We start from the raw sequence: 12548 nt of genomic DNA, 5'->3' as shown, positions 1-12548 counted from the left end.
GCCAATTATGCACTTTTTATTAGCTGATGCTGATGTCACTCACAATATCAAAGTAATGCAGACAAAATGTCATGGATACTCTACGATGTGCACTCAGGGGAGGCACTGTGATCTTTGCAGCCCTTTGAAACTCCTTGTGATTAAGGGCTATACGAATAAAACATGACATGACCTGTCATCATGGTAAAATAAAGTTTAAAATATATCAAACCATCACATTAATTCAATGTTAAAGTTGTTTCTCATTTAAAATCCCCAAATTGTGATTTTCTTTTTCTAAATCGCTGAACTTTCACATTACATTGTATTATGGACACAATTAGTAATCAACGCATGACTGTGTGAGGAAGCAGAGTGAGGCACACAATTCTTTCGCCTCATGGCAGAGGGCTATAGTGAGACCAATGATTTGGTGCACACACCAGCTCCAAACAATAGGTTTAGCAATAGTATTAGAAAGCTTAAAGCAAATCAAGCGAGCAGTACATTTTTTTCTTGTTGCATGGACCTTTTTCCATAACGTAAGTGATGCTTTTATTCAAAAGAAGCAGCAGGTAGTATTTAGTTATAAAATAAAGTAAGACAATTAAAAAAATGTCTATGCTACATTTTATAAATTTTCTTTCTTGCGCTCTGCCAATCAAATAAAGAAAAACATGTGGGTTAATTCATTTTTAAATCTGACTGTGCCTCACCCGACACCAACCTCACTGCACATCAATGTAGCAACATTGCTATATTGTGGAATAGAGTTTAAGAAAGACAACGTTTAATTTCAATTACTAAAAGCTGCTGCCTATTGATAAGGTGTTAAATTTTAAAGAATACTTACCAACTAGAGATTTGTGACATCTAAGCAATTAAGGCACAGTGAATGTGTACTAATTTTGGTATGAACTCAGATCTATTCATTAAATCAATATAACCTTTTTTTTCCCAAAAAATGTGTTTGATGGGGTCTACATCGAAAGTCGATTAAATTAAGATTTTAATTTTGATTAGGTTACGCAGCATTAACGTTTCTGGAAAAATCTGCAAATCGCATGGATGTTATTGTGCTCATTTTTTGCATCAGATTAATCAATAAATATTGTAAAAACTTTTCATCGCTTGCCTAACTCCAAACCTTTATCAAAACAAGACAGTAACATTAAATAATTGATTTCTGATTCTCTACAAAGCTCTCCTGGCCACTATAAGAGGAAAAAAGGGTCAGTCACAAGTCCAACTAATTTTAGTTTTGCTAAAACTGTAACGCTTCTCACAACAAATATAATTAAAGCAAGAATGACTCACAGTTAACTTCTAAAGTAAAAAACAGTATACATTCCAAGTTAAGGATCAGGAGAGTCAAAGGCTAAGACGTTAAAAGTGCAATCAACCAAAACCACATCTTGAGGCGTGTAAACGCATAATACAATCGAGGTCCTGAAAGGGAGCGATCGCAAAACCGACGGCTGGGTTTTTGATTCGAAACTTCACGCTGAGCAAGCAGGCAGCCCAAAGAACGCAAAGCGTCAGAGTAATATTTACAGACACCGCACTACTCAAACTCTGCCAGTCCAATGCAAGGATAAATAAAATAAAAACCAATAAATACGATCGGGGTGGGGGATGGTGTCTTGAGCACTCGGAAAGAGATCAGAGGCATCCGCCGAAGTCTGCGGGTTTCATTCGGCTCCGCCAGCTATCCGTTCTTCGTCGTTTTGCTTGTGATGTTGCAACCGGGCGTACGTCACCGCGTCCCCTCTGAGAAAGTTGGGGGTCGGTAGGGCATTACGTTAGTACAAGAGTAGGCAGGAAGGTTGACAAGCAGTGCCCGGGATGTTAGGATAGTTTAATGTGACATAAATAAAAGAAAGAAAAGGGGGCCAACAATTGACGTTGGTGTTCCTGTTAAGCTATAACTTTTGATATGGCTGCATTGTTTAATGGTTAATTTATTTGCTCAAGTGTTAGAGGAAAGTCAGCAAATACCGTATTTATTTAATTATTTATATATAACGCACAAAAACCTCAAAGTTTGGGTGCACGTTTGGGTGGTCCTTATTTTCTACCTTTTGATTATTTTTGTCATCGAAGGTGTGTAAAGTAAATGTAAAGTTTCACATTTATCATCAATATTTAGAAGGTGTCTCAAAGACATTTTGGTACAGTAATCTAAATGCGTGGTTCCTTCATAGCAGGGGTGTCAAACTCATTTCAACTCGGGGGCCACACGATAGAGCAAAAATTCTCTTGGGGGCCGGACTAGTATATTGAGGAGAAAGAAAACAAGAAATAAATAAATAAGAGGGAGAGAAAAAGAGAGGTTGAGACAATAAAAAAGGGAGGAAAAGAGAAATAGAGAAAGTGAAAAACAAGAGATAAAAAGAAAAATAGTGAAAGAGAGGAAATGAGAGAAAGAAATCCCAAAATAAATTGAAAGAAATAAAGAGAAGGAAAGAAAAGAGGAGAGAAAGAGACAATGAAAAAGCAAGAGAGAGAGAAGGAAAAGGAAAAAAGGAGGAGAGCAAAATAAGTTAAAAACACAGAGACAGAAGGAGGCAAAGAAGAACAAAGAAAGAAAAAGAGATACAAAGAGAGTGAAAGCGAGCGAGAGAGAAAGAAATACAACTACAGGGTCTTTGTGGGAGGCACCTAGCTTTGGTAACATCAAGTGGACATAATTTTAACCTGCAGCTTGTTTTTCTCTTGCGCTTCCCTCAGCGCTGTCTCGCGGACCGGATTCAATCCCCTAGTGGGCTTGCTCCTGCCCGTGGGCCGCCTGTTTGACACCCCAATTTCATAGGGACATTTCCAATGTAATTATTTTGGCCCAGTAATATAAACAATCAACGCTGTAATGCTGTGCTCTTAAAGTGATTTATTTATTTTAAATGCGCATTTGTAATATGGGTGCTTTTTAGCACTTGTTTTTGGTTAAACTACACCATACAGGAACATCCTTCTAAGGTGAGCAAATCTGCTATATCAGATCATTTGAATTTTGGGAATTTTAAATATTATTTTACTATGTATTTAAAAATTTAGTCTCAGTGGTTGTCTTTTTTCCATTTTATTTTATGAATTATTTAGGGATTTTTTTATTAGGAAATATGATTAACATAATACATTTACTCACTGGATTTTTTTTGTAGTTTTAAAAAGTGAATCAACCGCAAACTTCTTTACACACATTTAAAGAGAAGTCAAGAAATTGAAAAAATGTGTGTCGCTTGCTTACATTTTGGCCAAAATGATCTTGTCGTGTTAGCAGATCAATATAAACATTTTAGTTGTTTTTCAAAGTGAGTTTTTGCACATTTTAATTCCGCCCCCTAATTTTCATATTGAGTCTTTGCACCTAGTAGCTCCCCGCATTGAGGATAAAATAGGAAACAAGGAAAATAATTCTTAATAGCAGTTTAAAAAATGCCTATTACAATAAAGGATTGCAGGTTGTCATGTTTTTAGATTATGTGCTAAAAAGGCAACCACACATACGACTAACAACACCCGGAATAATAGTGTACTCTTTTTTTTTTTTCCAATATATTAATGAGCATTAGAATCTATCAAAGAAGAAATATTTCCAATGTTACCATCTCTCATTAGATTAGTCATAGGTTGTTGTAACATTTACCAAAATTGCTTCATATTAAAGAAAATATATCAGTGGGTAATATAATGAGTACCGTAAATTCCGGACTATACCGCTACTTTTTTCCCAAATGTTCAGCCCTGCGGCTTATTCAGTGAAGCGGACAATTTATGGAATTTTTCTAACGGCCACCAGCGGCGCTGGAGTATAAAAGGTAAGATTAAGACCAGTAGAATATGTGCGCCAAGAAAGACTGCAACCTCTAAGTTTAAGCATACATTGTCTGTAAAGTTAAGGTATGTTCCGATAATGAGGAAGGCGCCCTTGATGGCGTTAGTTATGAGGAGGAAGTTGAAGACGATCTACCGTGAATTTCACAAATACGGGATCCTTTTTTCATACATTGCGAGCGTGATCCTACTAGCGTGTTGGTACCTTTAAAGGGCACGGTTTGGGATGAAAGTTATATTATTATTCTTAAAGCTTTGAAAACTCTCTCAGTGTACCGTCTTTCTTCGTAAATATGTGTAACCATGTATGTGTGTATATGTATTTGCAACTGTATATTTTTGTAATGTATTTATTTTAGAGATTTATTCTGTTATGTGTTCTACGGACGAATCAAAAAGAAGGGGCGGAGCAAACGCGGGCTGATGGAAAGTGGGGTAAAGCTCAGTTACCGGTAGATCTGTCTGTTGTCGCAGAGGAGAATAGTGGATATATATTTTTCCCACCCTTAACTTTGGAAATATACATTTTGTTTCCTTGGATTACTTTCAACGGCACCCAGAATTTACAAGTCTGCATCATACGTTAATTACGGGTATCATTTTCCATTTATGATGCCAACTGTTGTTCTAGGATTGTGTACTGGCTGTTATTTTTTGACTGTGTCGGTAGGTGGGAGATGGAACAAGAGCTTACTCTGTCCACTCCGTGTATGGGCCTGGAATTGCAGTACCCCCGGGAACGGTGCGTTTGCACTGATAACTTCTTGGGCCTTTGGCTAGGACCTTGACTCAACCCCTTGGCTGGGAGCAAGTGTCTCTGCCTATTGACTCTGAAGTGTATTATGAATTGACTGGTAATGGATAATCGATAAAGAATATAGAGCAATAAACCTATAAAAAAAAAAATCAAAAAAATCTTGTTACAATCGTGGACCTTACGGCCTGGTCTGGGTTAAACTTGTGATTGAGTCACAAGTTTTAATGCCGGCGCACGCGGCTTATAAAGGGTGCGGCTTGTGTAAGTACAAAGGTGTCAAATCACCTAAAAAATGGTGGGTGCGGCTTATAAATCAGGTGCGCTCTATAGTCCGGAATTTACGGTAATAGAAAACGGGTGTATTTAAGGTAATAGAAAACGGGTGTATTTAAAACGAGAGTCTGCTGCTTGTTAGTGAGTTTTCAATAAACAGAAAGACGGTGAAAATATGTTGAGTTTTTTTTGTAAAGGGATAAAATGCTCTTACTTTTTGCCTAAAGATGCCAGGCCATACAAAACCCCGGTGGCGAAAGCGATGGCGTTCCCGAACAGCGTGGTGAAGGAGAAGCTCAAAAAGATGGGAAACAGCGCCATTCTGAGTGCAACACAAGTAAGAGCCCAAAGCACAATAGTTAAACACACCGATTGTCCACCAAAATGATGGAAGAGCCATATTGGACCAAAAAAAAAAAAATTAATAAAATAAACATGTTTAAAACTGCAAATAAAATTAAAACCTTTATATAAGTCTTATAGGGAGGGAATACCTATTACACATATACTCAACTCAACTTTATATATACCTTGTATATTTACAGTATAGTCATTGGAAATTTGAACAAGCTCAAAAAGGAAATATTCACATCCAACCTTGTTTTTATTAAATGTTTAGAACAAGATTAAAACGACTGGCGGAGTGTCTCACCCGCAGTAGAAGAAAGATTTCTGCCAGGGTCTGAAGCGGTCGGCTCGAGCTGCCACAGCATTGGCGAATTCGATGAACTGGCAACAGAAGGGGACTTCGCAAAGGAACAAAACGAAGGCGTTCAATCTGAGCACAACAAAATCATCAATTTAAAGTTTTATTTTATGCAAAGGCTATTTAAACACTCTGGGGGATATATTAATGTACTGATAATCAACAATTACAGAATAAGCAGGCAAAGTGATCGCACGCACACAGTGAAGAAAAGAAGTGTTTGAACACCTTGCTACTTTGCTATTTTTCCCATTTAGAAATCATGGAGGGGCTGAAATTTTCATCGTAGGTGCATGTCCACAATGAGAGAGATAAACTAAAAAGAAAAATCCAGAAATCACAATGCATGATTTTTTTAACATCTTTTTGTGTCATATAGCTGCAATTAAGTATTTGAACACATGAGAAAATGAATGTTAGTGTTTGGTAGAGTAGCCTTTGTTTGGTATTACAGAGGTCAAACGTTTACTGTCGTCTTTCACACACTGCAGGAGGGATCTTGGCCCACTTCTCCACACATATTTTTTCTAGATCAGTCAAGTTTCTGGGCTGTCGCTGAAAAGCACGAAGTTTGAGCTCCCTCCAAAGTTATTTGATTTTGGGTTCAGGTATGGAGACTGGCTGTGCCATGCTAGAACCATGATATGCTTCTTACGGTGCTACTCCTTGGTTTTCCTGGCCGTGTGCTTCAGGTCGTTGTGATGTTGGAAGACCCAGCCTTGAACCATCTTCAATGCTCTGACTGGGCGAAGGAGGTTGTTCCCCAAAATTTCACAATACAAAGCCCCAGTCCTCCTCTCTTCAATATAGTGCACTCGTCCTGTCCCATGTGCAGAAAAACACCCCCTGAGCATGATGCTACCACCCCCACGCTTCACAGTAGGGATGGTGTTCTTCGGATTGAACTTTTCATTCTCCTTCCTCCAAACATGCTTAGTGGAATTTTAACCAAAAAGTTCTATTTTGGTCTCATCTGACGAGAAAACTTTCTCCCATGAAATCTGTATCATCCAAATGGTCATATGCAAACTTATGATGGGCCTTGACATGTGCTGGTTTAAGCAGGAGAACCTTACGTGCCAAGCATAATTTCAAACCATGATGTCTCAGTGTATTACCTACAGTAACCTTGGAAGCGGTGGTCCCAGCTCTTTTCAGGTCATTGACCAACTCCTGTTGTGTAGTTCCAGGCTGATTCCTCACCTTTCTTATAATCATTGAGACCCCACGAGGTGATCATATCTTGCATGGGGCTCCACTCCGATTGACTGTCATGTTTAGCTTCTTCCATTTTCTAATGATTGCTCTAACAGTAGACCTTTTTTCACCAAGCTGTTTAGCAATTGCTTCGTAGCCCTTTCCAGCCTTGTGGAGGTGTACAATTCTGTCTCTGGTGTCCTTGGACAGCTCTTTGGTCTTCGCCATGTTACAAGTTAAAGTCTTACTGATTGAGTGGGGTGGACAGGTGTCTTTATACAGATAAGGACCTCAAATAGGTGAATCAGATTCAGGATGATACATGGAGTGCAGGTGGACTTCTAATGGGTGGACTAACAGATCTTTCAGGGTCAGATTTCTAAGTGGGAGAAATAGCAAAATAGCAGGGTGTTCAAATACTTATTTTCTTCACTAATATATATATATATATATATATATATATATATATATACTGGACTGTCTCAGAAAATTAGAATATTGTGATAAAGTTCTTTATTTTCTGTAATGCAATTAAAAAAACAAAAATGTCATACATTCTGGATTCATTACACATCAACTGAACTATTTCAAGCCTTTTATTATTTTAATATTGCTGAATTTGGCTTACAGCTTAAGAAAACTCAAAAATCCTATCTCAAAATATTAGAATATCATGAAAAAGTATACAAGTAGGCTATTCAACTAATCACCTGAATCATCTAATTAACTCGAAACACCTTGCGAGGGTTTCCTGAGCCTTAAAAACACTCAGCTTGGTTCAGTAAACTAAATCACTGCTGATCTGTCTGCTGTCGAGAGGACCATCATTGATACCCTCCAGCAGGAGGGTAAGACACAAAAAGAAATTTCTCAAAGAGCAGGCTGTTCACAGAGTGCAGTTTCAAAGCATATCCACAAAAAGTCTGTTGGAAGGGAAAAATGTGGCCGGAAACGCTGCACAACCAAGAGAGATGACCGCAGCCTTAACAAAATTGTGAAGAGCCACTTCCAGAATTTGAGGGAGCTTCAAAGACAGTGGGCTGAAGCTGGAGTCCAGGTATCAAAAGCCACAGTTCACAGACGTGTCCGGGAAATGGGCTACAATAGCCGTATTCCCATGGTCAAGCCACTTCTGAACTCAAGACAACGGAAGAAGCGTCTGACTTGGGCTATGGAGAAGAAGCACTGGACAGTTGCAGAGTGGTCCAAAGTCCTCTTTTCAGACGAAAGCAAGTTTTGCATCTCATTTGGAAGTCAAGGCGCCAGAGTCTGGAGAAAGGCTGGAGAGGAGCAAAATCCAAGTTGCTTGAAATCCAGTGTGAAGTTCCCACAGTCAGCAATGGTTTGGGGAGCCATGTCAGCTGCTGGTGTTGGTCCACTGTGTTTCATCAAGTCCAGAGTAAATGCAACTGTGTACCAAGAGATTTTAGAGCACTACATGCTTCCATCTGCTGAAAAGCTCTATGGAGATGAGGATTTCATTTTCCAGCATGATCTGGCACCTGCCCACAGTGCCAAAACCACCAGTAACTGGTGCACTGACCATGGCATCACTGTCTTTGATTGGCCTGCTAATTCCCTTGACCTGAACCCCATCGAGAATTTGTGGGGTATAGTTAAGAAGAAGATGAAAGACACCAGACCTACAAATGCAAATGAGCTGAAGGCCGCTATCGAAGCATCCTGGGCATCAATAACACCTCAGCAATGCCACAGGCTGATTGCCTCCATGCCACGCCGGATTGATGCAGTAATCCGTGCAAAAGGATTCCCAACCAAGTACTGAGTGCATCAATGGACATTTTCAAATGTTTGATTTAGTTTTGCTGTTATAAAATTATTTTTTTTACTTGGTCTGAGGAAGTATTCTAATATTTTGAGATAGGATTTTTGAGTTTTTTTCAGCTGTAAGCCAAAATCAGCAATATTCAAATCATAAAAGGCTTGAAATAGTTCAGTTGATGTGTAATGAATCCAGAATGTATGATATTTTTGTTTTTTTAATTGCATTACAGAAAATAAAGAACTTTATCACAATATTCTAATTTTCTGAGACAGTCCAGTATATATATATATATACACAAACATAAGTGGCTTTGAGTAGCAAAACCAGACACTTTAATTCAAAGTTTTAAATAGTGGGGAAAAGATGCGCCTAACAAATATGAACTCTGAACATTAATAAACACACTCTGAGATGCTTTTTTTTCTAAGAGGGAACTTTAAAGGTAAGAGTTGATCAGTCATTATTTAAATATTAACGTTTTTCCTTTAGTTTATTTGAAATGTCATTCATGCTCACATTCCGTGATTGGAGAACCACTGATTTAAAGTATGTACAGTATTGTACGTGTTTGATTGCCGTGACACAGTTTTCGTGTTTTTTGCACCCCTAGTATATAGTAGATACACTCGGGTGCATAACTGTCAACTGATAAGTTTTGCCAATATTTTATACGTTTTCAAATTGTGTACACTGTATAAGAATTTTTGTATGAGATTTTTTTTTATTTTTATTTTAAGAACTTGTTTTATGTTACACCGATCTCTTCTTGCCCATTTTGGCTCTAATGCTGATCATCTAGGTCACTAGAAGCAAATAATATCGCAGTACACTAGCAAAAAATATCCTCGATCAAGCCTTTTTTCCCCGCACGTATTGCTATGCCTTCAGGGAGAATTTTCAGCCATGTGAGGAAAGTAGATACAGACTAAAGGAAGACAATGGGAATTGATACTAAATTGTCAAGGTTTCTGTTCAAGTAAAATCATCTGTAGAGCAGATATATTCTGTGGACTTCTGCATTGTTATGCATGATAAGCAACACTAACTTTACCACAAGTGGCAAAAGAACAAAGAAAGATACTGAAATACTTTTTTGGGGTGTTTATTAGATAGATAAAATAAACTAGTTACACACGTTTTTATGATTATTATTCCACATCATCTGCCTTGCTATGACTAAACAGCCGCGTTGTGTTTGGAATGTTTATTCTCACTTAAAAGGGGAATTGCAATCATTAAAAAGGTAAGCAATTGGCTGAGGTTGACAGGTATGCTAAAAAGACAACTTACACCATCCAAACTCCGGCGGCAATGTTCAAAGGGTTCACAGTGACACAGTTCCATACTCCTGCTATGGAACATGCTGCAGAAAACACAATATTATTATCAAGAACGTGCGTTGATTGTCACTTTATAACTTCATTTCCAGCCTGCTTAATAATAGAAAGCTCATGGAATATGCAGGTGTGGTTTGTGTGACAAGGGCAATGCGTCTACGGTGTCAAGTGTTGCTGATGGTGCTTATTGTTGGAGGACAACTAGGCTCTCCATTCGCAGAGAAGATCTTCTTCCGGAGTCCTTCGAGAAAGGATGCTTCTCACACTTACTCTGGAATTTTCCTTTTTTCGATCCCTTGTTCTATTGCTTCTCCCAGATTAGATTTAAAAAATGGCTGATAATGATGATTGAAGACCTGGACAAACTTGTAAACAACTAAACACATAAAGTAGATGAAAATGCCTATTTATCTTGGGTATTACACGTTGTACTGTGTTTAGAGAGTAAGGAGAAGGATGGGGAAAGAAAAAACCTCAGAAACTGTAAAAAAAAAACATCGTGATTCAAACAATGATCATTTCTAAATGGACTAACAAATGATTGTTATAATAATGTAAGACATGATAATCTGTTGAAATAATTGATAGAAGAAGCGTCCAGAGTCATTTTCGGGAGGCGTCTCTTATAAACCTTTGGCTTCCACCGGTCATCCTTTTTTCCCTTTCAGGTGATTTGTTTATTTTGTAAAGGGATGTTTGTTGCAACAGGATTGAAAACAAAGAATAAACGGGAAATACAAAAACTACGGGGCTAATCCAATTCGAGAGACAGGGGAGCTTGTTGGAGTGGTACCACCCCAAATCAATCATAATAGCAACAAAGAGGGGAAAAAAACAACAAGATTCCAGTTCCGCAAAATTGCATCTACTCTACACGACCCGTTTTAACACACACAAAAGTGTGCACATCAACAATTCAGCAATCCAAAAAGAGAAATCATAAACTCACATATTCCACCCAGCACACCGGATATTTTGCAGAGCCACCGGTACCACCAAGTCATGCCATCATCCTCCGGAGGGGAAGCTTTGTTTGATGCCACAGCCTCCTCGGAGCTCATCCTTTCGGCCGAGATCTTCAGACCCAAAGCTCGGTTTCGATTGCAAACTTGTCTCAGCGGCTCCGGAGAGACGCCAGTCGAACCGTCAAGCCGAAATGGAGCCTGTCGTTGTTGTTAACGAAAGGCTTCTGGCTAGCAGCAAGCTGATGCTAACAAGTCGTCGTCAAAAACATGAATTTAAGCCCTGAGTTGACACTCATTCGGAGCAATTTCAAATTACACAATGTTTTGATAGTGACAAACATTTGTTAACGTGAAAACAAAATAAGACACGGAACTGCAGGATTTATCTCGTCGGAAGTTTCCCTTTTCTTTTTCGGGTTAGCTGCCACCGCGGGGCATTGTGGGTAGATATTGCAAGTGGATGTTTTTCAAATTCATCTCATTTTATGTATGGCCAAATGTTTTATCCATAAAAATATATGTGGAATGCAACTATGATTCTCACAATTGTGTCAACATTCCTTTCCTTATCTTCAATTATAATAAATGTACAAATTGCAGTACTGTACACAGTATACAGTAAACTTGAGTATCTCCCCCTTGAGTTGAGTTATCCATCCATCCATTATCTGCAACGCTTATCCTCAGTAGGGTCGCTGGGGTGCTAGAGCCCATCCCAGCTATCTTTGAGCAGTGGGCAGGGGACACCCTGAACTGGTTGCCAGCCAGTCGCAGGGCACACAGGGACAGACAACTCACTCGCTCATTCACATCTAGGGACAATTTGGACCGGGCAATTAACCTGACATGCATGTTTTTGGAATGTGGGAGGAAACCGGAGTGCCCGGAGGAAACCCACGCAAGCACGGGGAGAACATGCAAACTCCGCACAGGAAGGTTGGTAGCTGGATTTGAACCCGTGACCTGAGTTGAGTTAAACATGTCATAATTATTATTCATTTTGATTTCATACATTATACAATATGTATTTTTCTTCTTTGTACATCTCCCTTACCTATTGTTCCCTAAAAAATGTTAGTTTTCTATTGACTGCCTATCTTGTCTGCAATGATGCGCTGTTTAATAAAAAGCAAAAAAAATATTCTTAAATATCACAATCTGATACAGATTTAGATGCAATAAAAGGAATTAGGGTATTCAGTTTGAGAGGTTAAATTTGATTTCATACAAATAATTTTTACTCTTTCTCGGTTGCTTGTTTCGACCAATTAAATCGCAATGCTTTCTGATAGTAGTACTGTATTCTGCTTTAATATAATAATCCCAAATAACACATTCAAAGCTATTTTGAATAGAAATGTATACTTTTTAAATAAACCACATACATTTTCTAATAAACTTTATAGAGAGCCACTATACTCAACATATGTTGAACCAGTAAAGACCAGTCATGAGGAGCTGGTGAGTCTGTTCCTCACCTGTCATCATAAAAATATATTAAATGCCTGTATTGTGTTTTTCTTTCTAATTTAACTTCACAATTTCCTTATTTCAACCAATGAAATCCCAATGTAAGAGGTATTCTGATTTACAGTATAACAATCAGCTCAAGTAACGCATTCAAAGCTAATTTAATAGAAATATATGCTTCTCACTATATAATTTGCATAACATTTTCCAATAAACAAAGTTATTTAAGAGCTACTATATTTAA

The 12548-nt window shown here is 38.3% G+C and overlaps 1 protein-coding gene across 1 annotated transcript; it reads right to left on the bottom strand.

Moving 5' to 3' along the window:
* cacfd1 (calcium channel flower domain containing 1) lies at positions 1–11274 on the bottom strand. Its single transcript, XM_088319906.1, has 5 exons — positions 10819–11274; positions 9823–9895; positions 5496–5621; positions 5058–5165; positions 1–1749 (listed from the first exon to the last, which is right to left on the bottom strand). The coding sequence occupies exons 1-5, from the start codon at positions 10928–10930 to the stop codon at positions 1671–1673; spliced, it is 498 nt and encodes a 165-aa protein (XP_088176032.1). The 5' UTR covers positions 10931–11274; the 3' UTR covers positions 1–1670.
* Between the last annotated feature and the right edge of the window lie 1274 nt (positions 11275–12548).

The sequence above is a fragment of the Urocampus carinirostris genome, chromosome 16 (assembly GCF_059441175.1).
Source record: "Urocampus carinirostris isolate Australia breed hairy pipefish chromosome 16, RoL_Ucar_1.0, whole genome shotgun sequence".
NCBI lineage: Eukaryota > Metazoa > Chordata > Actinopteri > Syngnathiformes > Syngnathidae > Urocampus > Urocampus carinirostris.
The sequence above is the reverse complement of the archived record's forward strand: the minus strand, read 5'-3'. Positions and strand labels throughout refer to the sequence as shown.